General features: G+C 42.6%; 1 protein-coding gene across 1 annotated transcript; it reads left to right on the plus strand.

Annotated features, from left to right (window-relative positions):
* The first annotated feature begins 1,159 nt into the window (after nucleotides 1-1,159).
* LOC116691098 (potassium/sodium hyperpolarization-activated cyclic nucleotide-gated channel 1) lies at nucleotides 1,160-18,199 on the plus strand. The gene is given in 12 exon segments (XM_032518437.1): nucleotides 1,160-3,339; nucleotides 9,793-9,999; nucleotides 10,281-10,494; nucleotides 10,849-11,010; nucleotides 11,940-12,158; nucleotides 13,363-13,509; nucleotides 13,612-13,852; nucleotides 13,990-14,091; nucleotides 14,094-14,153; nucleotides 14,541-16,375; nucleotides 16,377-16,625; nucleotides 16,628-18,199. Coding segments are annotated over 12 exon segments (4,371 nt in total). The 5' UTR covers nucleotides 1,160-2,656; the 3' UTR covers nucleotides 16,880-18,199.
* Nucleotides 18,200-20,421: the final 2,222 nt, after the last annotated feature.

Here is a 20,421-nt window from a genome sequence, read left to right on the forward strand (position 1 = left end):
GAATTTAAAATGGACATGGTCTCTTTGCCTGCCATTATTTCAGAATATCATTATTGGTAGCCTTTATAGTAATTGAAAAAATACATTTATTCCTGTCTATATCCTGATCTTATCTCTGTGACGGCACAATTCTTTTGGCTATTATGAGCTGTGCCGGGAGATGTACAGATGACGGGTATTGAACTACATCCTTTTGTCCACTGAGATGACCCAGATGCCTGATATCTTCCTACTGTTCTCTTGTAAACTAATTATATCTGTTCTTGCATGGAGCTTTCTCATGTCTAATGACGTCCTCGCCTTTCTTCTGAAGGCTTCTTCCTTCCTTTCCAGTTCCTAAGTGCCTTAAATCCTCCTAGATTACAAGATTCTCTTTTTGTCCATATATCCCCATTCATAGTTAGGAAAATGTCTGGGTGGATGGATTTATCTTTCAGAACATGTGTTGGCAACAGCATGTTGGCAATAATTTAATGTTGTAGCAGGTTGAGTTGATGCTAACTGATATACTGTTGGATGAATTAATCTTTAATGTGCACCATATTTTAGGCTATAAATTGATCATACGTTTTGTGTATTTAAAATCTGCCAAGTAACTTAACACAGCTGTCAAATAGATGTAGTAAAATAAAGAGTTAAATAATTGTCTCTTAAATGCAGTGGAGTAGAAGTGTAAAGTAGCCTGATGAACTAAAAAAAAAAAACCCCTGGTAAAGTAAATACATTAAATTTGTATGTAAGACCGTCTTTCCATCACTGGATTTCAAAGTATGCTGCTTTCTGTGTTATTCTCGGCTCTGACATTACTAGTTGTAATTAACTATTATATGTGAGTTCTGATAGAAAAATGATTTATCACACAGACGTATTGCATTTAAAAGTATTGAGCTTTAGCTATCACATTATTTTGGACTCAAAAGCTTTTTACTAACAAATCCTTTTGCATTGTACTATTCTCTAACGTTTATCTATTCAGTTTTTCGTTACCTTTCACTCTTCTTATAATGACTTGCTCTTCTTCCGAGGTTTAAATAAAGTTTCATCATCGAGCTCCGCCACGCGAAACCATAGCTGTATCGTTGAGAGAGAGAGAGAGAGAATGGGGGAGAGGGAGAGGGAGGATGACGATGACGCGCGACTTGTACCTGCGAGGAATGCGTGCGTCTTGCGCCGGCTGGGCATGCGGCCTTGGGGGACGTATGATGGGGATGCGGATGCCATGGTAACAGGCCGATTAGAGCCAGACCTTTATATGCCGTTTATTTATTTAATATTTCATTTGCATGCGCCTATGTGGACGCGCCAGCTCGACCTCTGTGTATAAGAGTGAGAAGTGAATGTCAGCTTTCAACTGGAGTCCATCGGATCCGAGTAGTCTACGAATGAGCCGCCACCTTAAACGCTCAACAAGTTGTTTTTATTAAAAATGCATAGGGAGGGGGCTTTTGAATTGTGCACAGCGCACCGTTTCACATTGGAGAAATCTAGAGCATTTTGATCTGTCTTTGGTGCCATCAAGGGGAAAAGGACAGCGTCGTATCCGTAGTCTGGACAATGTCATTGAAAGTCGACAGAAGTGGGAATAGATGGAAGCAGCTGCTGATGAAAGAACAGAAGATTTCTGGTGTCAGACTCTGAACACCTGACCGGGTTAATTACGGCATTAGTTTTACAAAATCGCCCTGTTGTGGAAGAGCCGGTTGTCTGAGCGCATCTGTCACGGGCAGGCAACATTTCGGCGCGCCTTCTATCTCGATGAGTGCCTTTTCGCTCGGATACTGAAATGGCAACATGCCGCAGATTCCGTGAAATCATGGGAGAGATTTGGGGTCATTTTACTTGTTTCCGCCGCCTTTTGTGTCCCGCTCGGTCTGTTTTTTTGTGCGTGTCAGAATTAATCAGTGCGCCTTTGAGTATGAGCGCCTCTGTGTGCCTATGATGTGCGTTCCTTGTGTCCATTAACAACCCATCCCTCCTGAAAAGAGGAACAAGTGTCCTAGTAATTCATCCGCGGATGAATGATCCCCACTCTGCCACCTTACTGCTCAAATAATTTCTTCTATAATGATATATGTAGAAAATAGCCAAACTGGGTGAGCAGCCTGGACATACAAGCTACACAGACAGGACACCAACGGCCAATAAGCAGCGAGCTCCGTTTTCTACAAAAGACAGGGATTCCGGTGCCAATTTGACCGGCGTCGGAGCGTTGAGGGCGGCTGTGGAGAGAAGAGGGAGGGCCTCGGTGGGGGGGAGAGAGAAACGTTTCAAGGACGAGGAAGGAGGAAATACAGCTACAAAAACATATATAAGGACAAAATATACTCTTTAAGAAAAAAGGAAAAGTAAAGCTGCTGGCATCACACTGGCAGGGTGAAGGATTCAATGTCTGGATAGAGCTGTTTCCAAGGGCACTGAGGTAAGCATGGGCACATCCGCAGAGAGAGGGATAGGGCGGAGGTGTGAGCAGCCAGCTCCAAGAGAATGACCACTTTTCTTTAGCTTTGGCTTCAATTTAACATTCACATTGACATTGACATTCTCACCTCTGTAAAACAGACAGGCCAACTACACTGGAGAGTTGCTTTTTACTGAGATTTACGTGTTATATTCACCCTTCCTTCACTCTCCTCATCCTACTCACCCCTGAGTTGGGATGGATGGGGTTGCTGGAGGTGTGGGCACCCCCAGTAGTGCTGGAGTGTCTGGGGGTGACAGCCTCCCCAGGCATAACGGAGGGGACTCAAAGCAACGCAGTAAGGGCAGTCTGCCCTCTCCGGGTTACAGGCAGTCCCAAGCCTCACTGGAAGGGGAGAGGGGCTCCTTCGGGGCGGACAGCACTTCCTTAGGGGGACGCGGTCGTCGCCTCTCCATCATGAGCTCCTCCACCAGGGACGGCCTTTCCTTCCGCACAGCAGGCACCCCAACCACCCCAGTGCCCCAGCCCACCTCTTCTGCCACAGTTCATCCTCCTCCTCGCTTGTTGGGCTTTGCCTCGACGCGTGCCGCCTTGCCATCCACCTCCTCCACCGGGACCGGAGTGATGGTAGTGGCCACAGGTCCAGAGACCACCACCACCACAGCATGTAACACCACTGCAGGGAGCCCTGAGATGATGGGTCAGTTTGGACTGGGTGTGTTTGGCATGGGTCTGGACGGGGAGGACTATAGCAACTCCAACCAGAGCACCTTCATCCAGAGACAGTTTGGAGCCATGCTTCAGCCGGGGGTCAACAAGTTCAGCCTGCGCATGTTTGGATCCCACAAAGCTGTGGCACTGGAGCAGGAAAGACTGAAATCAGCAGGGTCGTGGATCATACACCCATACAGTGACTTCAGGTATGGACACACACACACACACACACACACACACACACACACACACACACACACACATACACACACACACACACACACACACACACTACAGCTGATGTTGCTTTGTAAAATAAATGTAGCCTGTCTGCCTGCGTGCGTGCGTGCGTGCGTGCGTGCGTGCGTGTGTGTGTGTGTGTGTGTGTGTGTGGTGTGTGTGTATGTGTGTGTGTGTAATGTAGCCTGTAGCCTGCACATACAAGACACAAAGTTATTTTGGTTGAAATATGGATCAAAGCAGGTGAAAGGTGTGCTCTATCTGGCATGATAAGACACTTTAGTAAAGGGAGGAACAGGAAAAGAGAAGCCTATCATATATTCAGCAGCCACTTCAGTTGATAACGGGGGAAATGGGGAGGACAGAGATATGCAGGAGGCTAAATGTATATTGCTGGGTAGGGACACAAAAGAAGTATATGGGAAGATGTGTGAGGGTTAGGCCGGTTAAGGAGAGGCAAAATATGCACCGGGAGAGTCTCTGGAGGAAACATGGGGTAGAGGCAGAGGTTGGATTAAAGGTTAAAAGCGAAAATTAAAAAAGCAAATAATAAAAATCCCTGTATATGTGAGGCGGGAGGGTTTTAAAAGGGGATTGTGCAGGTGAAAAGGCCTCCTGTTAAACACCAGCAAAAAAAATGGCAGTCCCATTTTAAAAAGTATAAAATAATACCGGGCTGAAAACCCCCTTTTTCCCCAAAAGAAATCTTTTCACAGAAGAAAATTACGGGGAGCGGGATAGATCCTTTCCCTGCATTGGGGGAAAATATTAATATTTTCATGTGAACGATGTGCCCCCAGCCAACACCCTGCTGGTGACCCCAGCGGGAAACAATAAAAAAAAATAATCCGAGGTAATACTAATTTGAGGCTGTTCCTTTTGATTACCTTCAAAAAATCTCCTCGCAAAGATAAACATGAACCGGGTGGGGAATTTTCAAATTAAAATTTTTTGGCTTTCTTTTTTTTTGATGGGGTAATGTGGGAATGTTTTCCATTGTCTTTAAACACCCAAAGGGCCAAAATTTCATGCACCTCAAAAACTTTTAAAATGTCCTTTTTTTTCCAAGGGGTTTTTGGGCTCCCTTGCTCTCTCAGACATTCCTTTGTTTTCTTTACGGCCCTATCTCTGGGGCCCAAAGTGTCCAAACAAGAAAACCAAAAAAGGTAATCACTGCCAAACCCTGACAAAATTTATTCAGGGTTTCCCCCCTCCCACCCCCCCCTCTCTGGGCTATCGTCATGGCCCTTTAGAAATTTTTAACTGTAAAATTACAAAAGGGTTTTGATGCCATTGCCCCAATAAGGTCAAAGTTGTATCTGGGAAGAAAGTTCCATGGAAAATGGCCTCCCGGGGAGAACAGAAAAAAGAAGTGGGGGGGGCTAAAAAGGTGGGGAAAAAAATCTCCTGGTTTCCCTTAAAAACTCCTAAAATAAAACTTCCCTTTTTAATTTTGGAATGAAAACAAAGGGGAAAAAAGGGTTTTCCTTTTTTTTCTTTATATTATTCTAAAACAATATAATTCCTGGCTTTTTTGCTACTGGTTTTATAGGGTTAAAAAAAAACCCCCAACCCTAGCATCTGAATTTTTTCTACCCAAAGGGCCCGCTGATTTTCCTCCTTCCCTTTAAAGACAAAAATTTAAAGATTAGACAAACATCATCCTCCTATCAATCCAGGGTAGTTTTTTCACAGTGGTTTTAAGCAAAAAAAGTTCCAAATTGACAAATTTCCCCCCAAACGAACAACCATACAAAAACCTTTTAGGCTTATTCAACTCTGAAAACCCCGACCTGTTGGGGGCCTTTAATGTTCTACCAAAGGCCCCTTTTTAAAAATGTTTCCCCAAATTTTTTGAAATTCTGATCTTCTTTCGATTTGTAAACACATTTTTCTTCTTTCATTTTCTTTTTCCCCAGGCCCTGAAAAAAATGCAGTAAAACAAGCCACTCTTAAAAAAAACCTAGACAAGGGCACTAAATGGCAACTATAGGCCAATATCAAAAATTCCTTTTTAAGTAAAATCATTGAAAATGTCTTTTTAAAAACTCAACCATTTTCCCTTTTCACTAAGCAAAAAACCGTTTTTGGGTAAAAAAATTTTAGTCGGTTTTTCCCACCACACCACAGCACTGAAACGGGCCCCTTTTCAAAGTTTTAATTTTCAAAACCCCCCCCTTACACGTTTCAAAATTTCAATCTTAGTAACCCTTATTTTCAGTGCTGCATTTTCCCCGGTCCCCCAGGGAAAACACTAACCATTTGGGAAAAAAGCGTTGGGCCCTTTTTGCTCAGTAAAATAAAATGGTTTTTTCCCCACCCACAAAAATGGGATTCCTTTTTGTCTAGGGGGAAATTTTGCATCTGACGTACAAATATGACGTTTCGGAGTTTTCCCCAAGGCTCCCCTTTTTTGGGGGCCATCTTTGTTTAAACTACTGCTTCCACTGGGTCAGATTATGGAAAAAAAAAAAAGTTTCCCCTAGTTATGCGGAAAGACACACAAATTTACATAACCTTTCGCCAGGGGGGATAGTCCCAAAACAAAAAATGACTAAGTCTCGAAAAATTTAAAGGCTGGGTGGCCAGAAATTTCGAAATTTAAAAGAAGGAAAAACTGAGGTGGTTTTTTTTGGAGCAAGAAGAAAGGTTAAAATCCCTGGGGCTCAGCTTCAAACCAAAAATGTTAAAACAACCCAGCCTCCAAATCTTGGTGTATCCCTTTGGGGCTCCGACCCCGAACTTTTAAAAGCCAATTAAGACAATTACAAAATCAGCCTACTACACCCTTAAAAATATCAAGGGTTAAAGGACTTTGTTTTCAACAGGATTTTGGGGGAAAATTGTTCATGCCTTTTCTTCATTAGACTTTACTACGGGAAAGGGGTCTTTTCAGGTCTCCCTAAAAAAAAAATCAGACAGCGGGAAACTGTTCCGAACGCTTCTTTTCGAGGTCCTCACTAAACCAAGAGACTGGTCCCATCACTTCCATTTTTAAGTCCCTTTTCCTTTGGGTTCCTGTTTCCCCAAAAAAAATTGATTTCAAAAGTACTCTTGCAATTTTTAAATCCTTAAAGGGTTTTGGGCCAAAAAATATTGCTGATCTCTACTCAACCCTTTAACCCCCCCGAAACCCCCTCAGGTCCCTCTGGGGCAGGTCTGCTTTCTTCCCCCAAGGGCAGAACTAAAAAGGGGGGAAACCGGGTTTCAGTTTCTAAAGCCCTCTATCTGGAAAACTCCCGAAACCTGTAGATTTCCCCTGGGACTCTCAGTTCTTTTTAAACAGGCTGAAAACCTTTCATTTGATGCGGGCCCTTTTTTTAAATGGGCTAAACATTTTTTTAAATTTCTTATGCTGCACTGAAATTTTAAACTTTTTGTTTTTTGTTTCCTTTGGGGGTTTTTAAAGTCCCATTTATGTGTTTTTTAAAAACCCGGTTTTTTAAAGCTTTTGATTTTTAAATTTTTTTTCTTGTGTTTTTAAACTGTTTAAAATGATTTTGGGTAAAGCACTTTGAATTGCCTTTTTGCTGAAAAGTTTCTATACAAATAAAACGGGCCTTTCCTTTCCTTGCCTACAATACCAACCCTGTTGACACCCCTAGACATGCGGTCATTAATTTTTTAGAAAACTTATTTAAAGCATAAATACACTTCTACTAAGTGCTGGTTTTTCAAAAGGCAAGACCCGTATTTTATAATCCCAGACCCGGCGGCAACATGGATGGCTTGATCCCCCAAGGCTCCTGGCCCCCTTTTGTCACACACACACACCCCACACCCCACACACCCCCACACCAAAAACCTCTTTTTTATTGTCCCTTTAATTTAAAGATCACTCACAAATGCTGTTATAAATTCCCCGCTTTACAGGGGATACGGGAATAGGTCTGGGGGAACAAGGGAAGGGTGGCATTGGGTTAATGGTGGGTGGATTTGGGGGGTTGGGTGGATTGGGGTGGATGGATGGATTGGGGCCCCTCCTATAATGATATCCTGCAAGTTCTACTTTTACAGACGGTTTAAATCCCATTAAAACCCCCAGGAAAACACAATTCTGGTAGTGTAGGGAAATTAAAACACTCAATCCTTCTTTAATAAAATTCCAAATACTTCTAAAAAGAAATGCTTCATTTAAAACGCTTTTTTTTAAATTGAGTAAGTTACTTCTTCAAAAGTTTTTAACTAAAATATCTGGATATTTTAAGTCCATTTGGGGAAACTGGGAAAAATATCTGAAAAGAAAGTTTTAAAATTACAATTTCCTTCTAACTGATTGGATTAGAATTATTAATACTTAAATGTAAAAATAATTAACCCAAAAATTCACGTGCATATTACAGTCTTAGTTAAAGTATTTTTTATTTTTCCATCACATAAGGCGCCAAAAAACTTTGCTTTTAATTTAAACCCTTTATCAAAATTTCCCAATCCCAAATTAACATTTTTAAATGTTTGTCTGAGCAACGATCCCAACCAAAGGGGTTGCAACGATTTTTTGTTAAAAAAAATAATTGCTTGATAGAAATTTTTTTCGCCTTTTTATGGGGCAGCTCCCCTTTCCCAAAATTTGAAGCAGTCAAGGAACTCCTTTTTTCCCTCTCCTTTGTCCCACATACATTTCACCCTGGACTCTCATAAATCCCCGGACACTTGAACGCTCTTAAATAAAAATTTTGGGTTGTCTTTTTTTACCAAAAGGTTTTTTGATCATGATTTTTTTTTTTTATTATATTTTTATTATTATTATTTTTTACTTTATTGTGTTGTTATCTTTATACTTCTTTTTTCCCCCTCTATCGTACTGAAAACTTACTGTTTCTTTGCGAAACTGTGCTGGCTTTAAAAATTCCTTGCGGGAGTCCTCCAAAAGGGTTTTCTAAAGAGAATTTATGTCAAGTCTAAATCTAAATATGCATTTCTTATAAGAATATTCTACCTCTCAAAAACTCCGTCAGGTCCCTCCTCCCAGAACTTAAGTACCACTGAATCTAAATTTTTATAAAACTTATAATATGTTTACCCCAAAAAAAAAACAATGTAAAAATGATTTTCAGCATTGTTCTTTTAACGAGTTGCAAAGTGTTCCCAAGGTATAATACGTAAATCCCCCCCCTTCCCCAAACTCAAATTTGGCTGTGTTCGTAAAAATCCCGTATTTTTTGCCATGATGATGAAATGATACAGTGTCATAAAGTGACAGAGTCAGGAGTATTTCATGTAGCAGATGATGACCATCTTAAAACTTCATCAGCGGCAGCATCACACCACATGAGGTTGTGTTACTAAATTAGAGCTCAATAGTAATCGACCACAGAGATGGAGTGTTTTTTCTCCCAGAAAGAGAGTGAGTGTGTAGAAGAGGAGAGAGGATGCAAGAATCTTTGACATAAATTAGGGTGATGGATAAAGGGATTAGGATGGAAAAGACAGAATTATGACAGATGATTGGATTGCCTCTTCTGTTATACTTTAATCAACAATCCTAGGAAGAATTTGCTCTTTTTAGTGTCGTGGATGATCCCCGTGTTGTTCACCGTCTGGCTCAGGGGAATGTAACAAAGGGGAGACTATCAATTTAACATGAGAATGTATATAAGGAAATTAGATATAAAAGGATTAACAGGAAGAAAAGACGGTGCTGGTGGAAGGGGAGGAGAAAGACTAGCAATTGTTTGCACATCCAAATCCATCTGATTAGTTCATGAAAGGGGTACTAGACCCATTCTACACAAAGGGTGGTTTACTCTTCATGGAGACTACCACTCAGCCATTGTGGCTCTGCAAATTTTTTCAAAGTCCCATAAAATAACCCTGAATGTGTCATCAGGGTTGTGTCAGCTTGGGCCTGTGTACAAACTGGATCATATATCCCACTAATTGTATGCTGTTGTGTTTTGCAGTTAATTTACAACAAATCTATTTACTTTACCATTTTATAAAAATAAAAAACAGGTGATTATATCTCAAAATGAGAAAAGAGCATAGTAGAAATTGTATATGAGGACTAGACCTACCACTTGTCAATTGCTGTAACTTGCTAAATTTTGAAGAGTTAAAAAACTGGCACAGACAATTTTGATGGGGTCCTTAGTCACTCACCTCAAGACATCTGTCCCATGCAGTTCAAACCAAACTTCACAAAAGACATTAAAATATTTTCTAAGATCTATTCCTTTTTTTCGTTTTTCAAACCACCACACACAATTTATTGAAAAATGTCCAGCATTTAACAGCTCCTCCATTTCCTTTGTGCATTGCATTGGGGGAGACTTTTTCAGTGTGAACACAGCAAACATAATCACATAAAATAAAAAGCCAAAAGAAAACAAATATCTGAGACTTACAGTACAACCTCGTAGACACAAAAACAGAAAACAACAAAACCCAGAAGAAGAATACTTTCTTTCTCTGTGTAGGTTCTACTGGGACCTGCTGATGTTAATGTTGATGATGGGGAACTTAATCATCCTGCCAGTGGGTATCACTTTCTTCAGAGAGGAGAACACTCCTTCGTGGATCATCTTCAACGTGGTTTCTGACACTCTCTTCATGGTTGACTTGGTTCTCAACTTCAGGACCGGTATCATCAAGGAAGACAACACTGAGATACTACTAGACCCCAGGTCAGCATAAGCATTTGGGGGCATTGCATTTGTGTATGTGTAAGGCCATGAATTTAAATTTGCTCTTCCGGCCATCTGCTGGGTTTGTGTTGAAACAATCCATGTGTGAGATGTGAAAAGGTGATGTGGAGCCAGTGGCAAAGCTTTGTTCATGTTCCAGTTGAATCCCTTATGAATATTGATGAGAATCATTTTATGCTAGCCAAATGTTGGAATCACTTCCACAAAGCTTGATTGCCAAATTACAAATGTCACTGGTCTTCCATCTTACTTTAACTCAGGGCAATCCGCCAGAACTACCTGAAAACCTGGTTCCTCGTGGACTTTTTGTCGTCCATCCCAGTGGACTATATTTTCCTGATGGTGGACAGTCTTGACTCCGAGGTCTACAGGACTGCCAGGGCACTGCGCATCTTTCGCTTCACCAAAATCCTGAGCCTGCTTCGACTGCTCCGCCTGTCCAGACTCATCCGCTATATCCACCAGTGGGAGGAGGTGAGAAACAGAGGCTGGAAACAGAAAACAAAGTCGAAGGGAAAGGGGCACTTGTGTGAAAGTAGTCTCACATTGCCAGACTTGTCTCTGTGAAAGAGGTATTTTAAAACTTGTTTAATATGTAAGGTGTGACTCACCATAAGCCTTTTACTAACAAAAAAAGCATGTTTTTAGGATAAAATAAAATCCATTTTTTTTTAAAGATTGTGCCGAGGAACTGGAGGAAAAGCCTTGTTAAAATACATTTTGAACACTTTTGGAACAAAAGGTTAACCTCACCTGTCCTCCCATCCTTTTGTACACCCCACCTACATGCTTATTTTACCCCTCCTATTTACTTCTACTCCTCCTCAGATTTTCCATATGACCTATGACCTTGCCAGTGCAATGGTGAGGATAGTTAATCTGATTGGTATGATGCTGCTGCTATGCCACTGGGACGGGTGTCTTCAGTTCCTGGTCCCCATGCTGCAGGACTTCCCTCCTGACTGCTGGGTTTCCAAGAACCTGATGGTGGTGAGTCTCTAACCAGCCGTGTGCATGTAACTTACTTAATATGTTTCAGGGAATTCATTTATTGTGCAGAGAACAAACAAATGACTTGACACTCAAGTGTTATTTTAGCTTGTTAGACCAGTGTGCAAAATATTTCTTTCAGATGAATGCAAATCATAGATTCAGAAAGCCTCTTTTTCTGGTTATCTGTGTGTGTGTGTGTGTGTGTGTGTGTGTGGTGTGTGTGTGTGTGTGTGTGGCAGAGTGAGGGTATTTATCAGATTTTACATAGTTTGCTCCTTATCTGTGTTAATTGGCTCATGCAGAAACAGTCCAGTTGAAATAAGATTGATTATCATTGTCATCGTGAAAAATAAAAAAGATTTTCCAATTAAAAACCTAATGAGTGATCAACCTGGAGATTTCGTCCCCGTGCATGCAGGGGTACAGATGTGGACGTTCATGAATGCACATAGCTGACTCATATCTCAGCAGTTGCCTGGGTGACTGTTGCTAAGTAGGCTGATGCTGGGATTTTCCCCAGAGAAAGTCCCCTCATCCGTAAGACCATTAACATCTTTGTATAATTGGACTCAACTTAAAACAGACGGACACGCATACACACACACACACACACACACACACACACACACACACACACACGCACACAGAGGCTGCCTTTTAATTTTTAGTCTTAGATATTCATGTAATAATTCAGCCGTTACCCTGCCCTGTTTTAAAGCAAAGTGGGTTTGGACCACTTTTCTCTTTTTGTTATGATCCTACTTTATTTTCTGAAGTGGTGTGGTCAGTGTGAGTGTCTCCTAAGAAAAAAAGCTCATGCAACTTGACTAAAATACAAACAGCTCAATATGGCACCGCCTTGGTAGTACACTTGAAACTTCTTTTAACTCTTCCTGTCACCCTCTTTTTCTGCCTTTCAATTACAGAATGACACGTGGGGTGTGCAGTACTCCTATGCTCTATTTAAAGCCATGAGCCACATGTTGTGTATTGGGTACGGTGCCCAGGCTCCAGAAGGGATGACTGATGTGTGGCTTACCATGCTCAGTATGATCGTAGGTGCCACCTGCTACGCCATGTTCATCGGCCATGCCACCGCTCTCATCCAGTCACTGGACTCCTCACGACGACAGTACCAGGAAAAGGTGAAACATGATGCTCACCCATCATTGCTGCTATTCTTTTTATAGTACAGCCATTAAACCTGATTCAATCAATTTATGTCTACGACATTATCCATTATTAATGAAGCTTTGGGTTGTTTTTTCCATTAATCTGTTAATATTTTACTCTATAAAGGGTCAGAAATCCCAACTTCCCAGAGCCCAAAGTGGCATCTTCATATTTCTTTTGTTCCATCCAACAGTCAAAAATATGTTCAATTTACAATTATATAAAACAGAGTGCTACTTGTTAATTTTTGCTTTATAAATTATTTTAAACAGTAATCAAAATGGTCAGAGTTGTCCTTGAATAATTTTCTGTCAAAGATAACTTTAGTCAATAAACCAATTAATCAACATTTATTCATATAACACTTTACAGTAACCAGCAGGTATCCAAAATGTTTCACATCAGAAACCAAGTATAAAACACACATCATACAACATATCATAAAATAAAAATAATGAAACGTGGAAAACAGTAAAATCAGAAAAGGTTACATAGAAATAAGAACGGGAAATTGTCAGACCACTACTACGTATTAAAAGCCATTCTAAACAGATTTTGAGTTTAGACCTAAAAAGAGCTACATCTGTAATTGTCCGAATATCAGGGGGTGACTTGTTCCAAAGTCTCGGGGCAGCAACCGCAAAATCCTGATCAGCCCACCGTTATTACCTTGACCTTGGAATTTCTAAAACCAGTTGATTTGCAGACCACAAGGACCGGTAGTGGTTTCCACCTGGGGGTTAGGAACCGCCAAAGTGGTCGTAACAAAAATCTTCGTGGTCTTACCTTCCAAGCTTCTAAAAAACAGTTTGATTGAAAAATCTTACAAGGAAAAATAATTTTAGTGAAACTTCTTACAACTCACTGGCTGTGTTCAAACTCACTCCCTGTTTACTATACAGTGCATTCACGGTATGCATTTTAATTTACGTGTTCAAATTCTTAATTTACAGCTCTCTGAGTAAACTATTATATGTGAAGCATTGAATGGGTGAACAAGTGATATTGGATACAACCAAAGACATACATACGTCACCAGTGACAAGGGGTCAAAGGGAAATGCTTTAAGCAGACATGTGCTGAAAAAGTTGGGAACCAGTGGACTAATCCATGTTCTTCTGCTCTCTAGTTTGCAGATTCTTGACCTTGCATGTTTGTGTATGTGTGTTATTGCAGTACAAGCAGGTGGAGCAGTACATGTCGTTCCATAAGCTTCCTGCAGATGTCCGGCAAAAGATCCACGAGTACTATGAGCACCGCTTCCAGGGTAAAATGTTTGATGAGGAGAACATCCTGGGAGAACTCAGCGAGCCACTGAAAGAGGTAATAACTTCGCTAACCGCCACGCATCTACACGTACAAACCACAAATGCTCTGTCCTCCAGCAAATCTTTTTCTCTTTTTCTCCTCTTTCTCTTTGTGTAGGAGATAGTTAGCTTTAACTGCCGCAGCCTGGTGGCTAACATGCCACTGTTTGCCAACGCTGATCCAAACTTTGTGACTGCAGTGCTGATCAAGCTCCGCTTTGAAGTGTTTCAGCCTTCAGACTACATCATTCGCGAGGGCACTGTTGGGCGGAAGATGTACTTCATCCAGCATGGACGAGTTGCTGTGCTGACCCGTGGCAATAATGAAACCAAGCTGAGCGATGGGTCTTACTTTGGAGGTGAGAACATGTAGAGTTGTCTAGATAGTCTAGGTTGTTTAGGAACGTGTAGAGGAAGAAGGTACTTGAAGATGAAGGTGGTGGTTTATGTTTATGCATAATACTGCTTAATTTATCTCACGGCCTATTTTTTTCAGAGATCTGTTTGTTGACTCGTGGACGGAGGACAGCCAGCGTCCGTGCAGAAACATATTGTCGCCTATACTCTCTAAGTGTGGACAGCTTTAACGAGGTGCTGGAAGACATCCAATGATGCGGCGTGCCTTCGAAACTGTTGCTGTTGATCGATTGGACCGTATCGGTAAATAGTGGATTTCTGATTGTCGCATCCATTTCTCTCACCATATAATCTTTGCAGTGACATGCTATCTTCCATTCAGCTCTTTAATTCTGCAACGATCTTTCCCAATATTTGCAATAATCCATCCAATTGTGAGAAATTTCTCAGCTGCTTTGTCCTCAGCTGAAAGGTCGGAACTCATCTTTGAAAAATTAAAAGCTGAAATAATAAAGGATGAGCAATGCTCTTAGTGAAGAACAAATTAACCGTAACACTAAAACCTTGGATGTTTGCTATGTGTTTGGTAAACAACTACCAACTTGTGCAGGATTTCATTTATCTTCTATTTCTGGAACATACTCCACACTTATATCTCAGAAAATGAATAATGAATTTTCTCCATTATAGGCAGGAAGAACTCCATGCTCATGCGGAAGTCGTCCCAGGGTGCTTCTCTGGGGGGCAGTATGGGTCGTGGTGGAGGCCGGGGTGGAGGGGGTCCAGGAGCCGGAGGAGGCCTGGCGGCAGGCGGTCTGGGTTCCTGTGACAGCATGCTGGTGCAGCAGATTGTCAAACACGACAGCATGTCGGCCATGCAGGATGCGATTGCGGCTGCTGCTGCAGGAAGAAGCGGAGTCATGGGAGGAAGTGGCACAGTGTCACCTCGACCGCGCCCGGTCATCTGGGCGCCGCTGGTCCACGCCCCCCTGCAGACTGCTGCTGCCACCAGCATCGCTCTCATGCACCAGCAGCAGCAACAGCTCCAGCAGTTGCAGCAGCAGCATGCACTTGGAGGTGCTTTCTTCATGCCCTCCCCTCTTGTCTCTCCTTCTCCCTCCTGTTCTTTCCCTCTGTCTCCGCCTCGCCCTCCTGTGGTACAGCCCCTCCGCCCTTCAGTGAGCTCTCTCATTGGGATGATGACAATGGGAGGGATGTCTCCAAGAGGATTTGCTGCCTCTCCCTCGACCATGGGCCCTCCTGGTGGGTTGACATCACCCCCTATTGCTAAAACCCCACTCACACCAGCCTCCTCTGTCCCAACTTCTGTCCAACAAGGAAGGAATCTTCATCACAGCCTCCGCCTCCAGGCTGATCATCCCTCCATGATCCATGAGGGACATGCCTCCAACCCCCTTGCTGCTTGTGGCACCCCGTCAGATGGCAACGCTTCTGTGACAGGCCAGCAGAGAGTAAAAGAAGCTCTGTTACGTCATGGAGGAAACAGTTCTCAATGTCTGCCCGCACTGGGCAGACTTACCCAGGAGGCCAGGCTGCTGTCAGCCTCGCAGCCCACTCTGCCTCACCGCTCCTGGGTTGGACTGCAGCCTCAACCGCCTCTCCACAGGAAGGCCTCTGGTGGTAATTTGCTGGCAACTCCTTTCCTGGCAGGGCAATTAGCCAGGGGAGGCAGTGCGGGCATGCTGACTTCTAATGCTCCAGGACAGCTGTGGGCAAATATACCATTTAATGCACAAACACATGTACAGTCTGCAGTTCTTATTCCGCCTGCATTAGCACAGATTCTGCCTACACAATCTGCCCCTCACACTGCCTCTGTACGCACACCAACAACTGCACACATGCCTTCTGCAGCTTCTTCTTTGCCATCTTCCTCCCCTCCAAAGCAGACCCCGCACTCCTCTGCCACTCCTTTATCTGCACCCACCCCCTCGTCTTCTACACCTATACTCCCCCAGATACCTCGTCCTAAACCAATCCCCATGACCCCCTCCTCTCCTCCTCCCTGCTCTACCCCTCCTTCAGCAGGAACAAACCCGCTGTCGGTCTCATCAACTCCTCGTCCCAAACCAATCCCTTCACCTTCTTCCCGCTCTTCCTCTCCCTCTCCCTCCTCCACACCACCTCCATCTACCCCTGTTACACTACCTCCAACTTATGGGCCCAAATCCTCTTTCACCTCCTCTTCACCCCCTTCCTCCTTGATGACCTCTATCCCACCATGTCCCCAGAGCCCGCGGGTCAAAGCATCCAACACACCTCCTTCTGCTTCTCCGTTGTCTGGCCCCAGTCCAACCCCAACCTCAATACCGACTCCCACTCAGACTACCCGTACCCGTTCTCCTACACAAACCCTGACACCTGTTACTCCTACCCAGATCCTTACCCAAACACCATCACCCTTTCCCATCACCGTTGCACCTGTCCCCTCCCCAAGTAAATCTAGTCCAACCCCTTGTCTCCAGTCCTCTGTCTCCGGCTCAACCATAGGCCCCACCTCAAGTCCCAACACCAAAACAGACCCCAACTCAAACTGCATCTTCTTCCCCAACATCAGCTATCAGCAGTTCTCCAAGAAAAATAACTTTCTCAGTTCATCCTGTAAAGCAAACGCCTCCTGTCTCTAGTCCAAGCCCCACTTTAGGCTCTGTTCATTCTACCAAACCAGCCCCAGCATCATCCTTGCCAACTTTATGCCCATGCCCAAGTTCCACTCTCACTACCACCTCTTCTTCCACCTCCACTTCTTCCAGTATCCAATCTGCCTCTCCTCACCATCTAAACAATTAGCAACCACCACAGCTGCCCCTACCCACTCCTCAAAACTCAATACACCCTCCACCCCTTCTCAGACCTCTCAGACATCCACCACTACACCCACCCAGTCAGCACATGCAGCCGCCACTGCCAACACCACCTGCCCTAAAGGTGGGAAAAAAGACCCTCAACTGCCACTCGCCAGAAAAACCTCAGAGGGATTAAGACACAAACTGCCCCCCAACATTTAAGAAATAAATAAAACAATGTGGGCCTTGTGTTGTGGGTTGTGTCAGAGTTGGCACCAGGCATCCAATGATGTTGTGTGGACAGGTACATCTGGTTTGCATTCACTCTAGGATGTGTTTGTCGTAGAACATCAGGTAGAGTCAAAATGTATACATACATGTCTGTGTTAGTGATTATTGGAGCAAGCAGGAGAGCTGAACAGGAACAACAGTAAAATGGGTTGAAAGCACTAGCAGAGGGAAAAAAATCTCAATTTTCCGGACATCAGAAACAGCAATACATGAAAAACATTTGAGGCACTCATAATGTGACAGGAAATTACCTTGACAATAATAATAAATGTGAGAAAATAATAATCTTGCTGCTTTTGGAGGAACATCTCCCGTGATGTCAGTTTTAAAATGAAGGCAATACAGCAGACACTTCCTGGTTTCCAGTTCCAACTCCCTCTTGCCTCCCATTCAGCACCAAAGTGTAATATCTTCTCATCAGCATACTAAATAATGATAAGAATATAGAGTTCAAACATCACTGTAAAGTAGATGCTCATATGAATTTGAATAATTAGGAGCAGTCCACTGTTAGTTTTGTTGTCGCAGGTGTGTGGTGTTTAGTTTATTGAACAAGACAAAACTTTTAAACCTACATGTTCACTCTGTGTGTGTGTGTGTGTGTGTGTGTGTGTGTGTGTGTGTGTGTGTGTGTGTTGTGTGTGTGTGTGTGTGTGTGTGTGTGAGAGTGTGACATACAACACTGCTCTGCTGTGCACTGTGGCTCACTTGATTTTTATTCCACCCGGCTCCGGCTGTAAATATGTGCCTCTCTGTTGGTCTGTTGTAAGCTTCCTCACTCTTCAGCCTCTCTGTCTTTCATCTCTTTTCTGTCTCGCCGCCTTTCATCTGTTTTCACTACCCCGTTGCTAACTGCTTCTACAGACTCTCTCTCTTTCTCTTAGTTTGCCCGACACTTTACTCCTGTGTGGCCATCAATTTCATGTTCAAATGGCTCTTCCTTCTGTCGGCCTACGACACTGTTTTTAGCGCAAATTCTAGTGCTGTTTGATGTTTTGTGTGGGTAGCAACAAGACAGTTTGGTCTTAACCCTTGATACCATGTTGCCTAGACTATATATTAAAGGACCAAATGTTTTATTTATTTTTCATCACAGCTTTAGCTTTTGAACTATGAACAAATAGCTAATAATGCTGTCACGGTGAGGATCTTGGTTTTGGTGTTGAAGGTGATGATGATATTACTGACAACCATGACGCTAATGATGAAGGTGTATATCTAGATGTAAGAATAAAGCGGATTTAGATATCATCTTGTTGAGTGTGTTGAAGCATTAGCTTGTTTGTGTGCTTGCGTGTGTGTCTTTTTTGTCCTTTTTACATGTATAATTCAACTCAAAATTAAATGTTAATGACTTGGAACTTTGGGACATTTGCAGAGCAGACTTTCACATTTTATTTATTCAAGGGGGAGTTTCACTGAGAGCAATGCTCTCTCTTTCTCAAATTTACACTTAGGGTAAAGGGTCCTTCCGTGGGAAACCTCACTGGTGGCTGCTTTTCACTTTCCCCACCCAGATTTATCTTGCTGGTCCGGAACAGTCTACCTTTTTGGTAACCTGTGGGCCACGACTGCCCACTAGACACTCTTTTAGTGTAAAGCAGAACATGTTGGGAACCTTTGGCTTAAAATGAGTAAAGCATGAGCCAATCATTTGTTTAGTGATTTAAAATCTTAATTGTAAAAGTTGTTTGTAACTACATAGCTGTGAAAAGTACATTTGGCTGGAATTGTAGTGAAGTAGAATGTAGTAATTTGAATAATTTGAATGAACTGATCCTTTAATTTGTACATTTTATTTTAGTTTGGATAGATTACCAGGATACTGAGCACCACTTGATACTTGACTTGGACACGACCCTGGTGAATCAGATATGGACTCGTTTGTGATCGGACAGGATTTGGAACTCAAGAGGTTTGTCAACTTAACTTCAACAATGAGTGTGATTAAACAACTTCTTGTGTGAGGGACTGCTTGAATGGTTAAAAACTGTTCGCTCAGTTTCAGCTCTACTGCTGTTTATGATCCCCAACACTAATCCTGTAGCTCTCAACGGAGGGCTGACACACTCCCACCCAAGGTTAAGCTTGTGAAGGTAGGGACACTTAAATCTCTGAATGAATTGGAGGGCAAATTGCAGTCTCACTGATTTACCTGCCTCCTCCTCCCTTCCTATAATGTTCTCACACATTTATTTTACCTCTCCACTCTCATTATTGTCCGGTTTTTTTTATTTAACGGTCCTTCAGTCCATACGGGCGAGTTAAGAGTCATTAACATGCTGAATTTACACTTATTATTTCCACACTGTTTGAATAGCCCCTGCTGAGTCTCACAAATCAGCATTGATTTGTCAGTAAGAGGATGATTGCCTTGTAGCTGTAGATAGAGGGGTTTTGCTGTTTGGTAATTATACTAACATTTAATTAGGGGCAGAAGAGAGACCGTGACCGTGTTTCTACACTTCAACAGTGCAGAAGTAGAGTAGGTTAGCAGTGGAGGCCTCAGTTGAGCAGACAAAATGCCTGCTGGCTGCACAGTGACCACTAGATGGCATTAACAATCTAATGATCACAGCAATGCAGCGGGATGCAGGCGCATCTTGCACAATAGCACAATTTATATTGCTTAAGTATGTATCTTTACTGTACATAAGAGAACAGAAGGGACATTTAGATGATGAGAACATAAAGAGGAGAGGCCCTGTGGAGCAAGGAGAAGTTTATTGATGAGACCAGCCTGGATTACCAGCCATGAATAGAGGTGGGGGGGGATAAACTGGACAGTAATTACTGATTTTCATTCTGGCTCTGAAATAGACTCAGAGGGAAGTCTTTACTCTGGGTTGGAAACAAGCTAGACTGACAGAGGGTTTCAGCGGCTAAAAACTCACTCTTGTAAGTATTTTATTTTCATCATACTATAGTGTTGCATTATATGGTTATAGCAACAATATGTGCATACTTGTCCTGCAAATTCAACCACTAGATTGATATAGGCCTCATTCATCTACAAGCAGGCTAAAATCTCTCTGCAAGTAATTCTGCTTCCAAGCATGCTTTCTTTATGCTTGATGCTTGACTTTAAACTTTTAAACTTTTGAACCTACTTGGCAGTGGTACAGGAGGTTGTATATTTTGTTCCAGTTCAAAGAGTTTTCAGATTGTTTCATATAAATAGTTTTTAGAAGCCTGGAGAGATGAAAGTATCCAAAATTTCACAATGAAAAACAGCATTTAAAAAGTCAGAAAAATGAACAGTGTTAGTGTAGCAGCACGTTTTATTTATTATCGTGTTTATCATCTGGTAACCCCTCAGGTTTGGAACCACCGCTTTATAACAAACTAACAATCAGTTGCATCTATGGAACATGTGGTGCACATATAGTTTTACGTCTTTGTCTGGTAGCACAACCGCAGAAGGAGCAGAGATTTAAGGTTAGGGGGGTGGTCATAGGTGGGCTGGTTGCGCT

This window comes from Etheostoma spectabile, chromosome 6 (assembly GCF_008692095.1).
Source record: "Etheostoma spectabile isolate EspeVRDwgs_2016 chromosome 6, UIUC_Espe_1.0, whole genome shotgun sequence".
NCBI classification, from domain to species: Eukaryota; Metazoa; Chordata; class Actinopteri; order Perciformes; family Percidae; genus Etheostoma; species Etheostoma spectabile.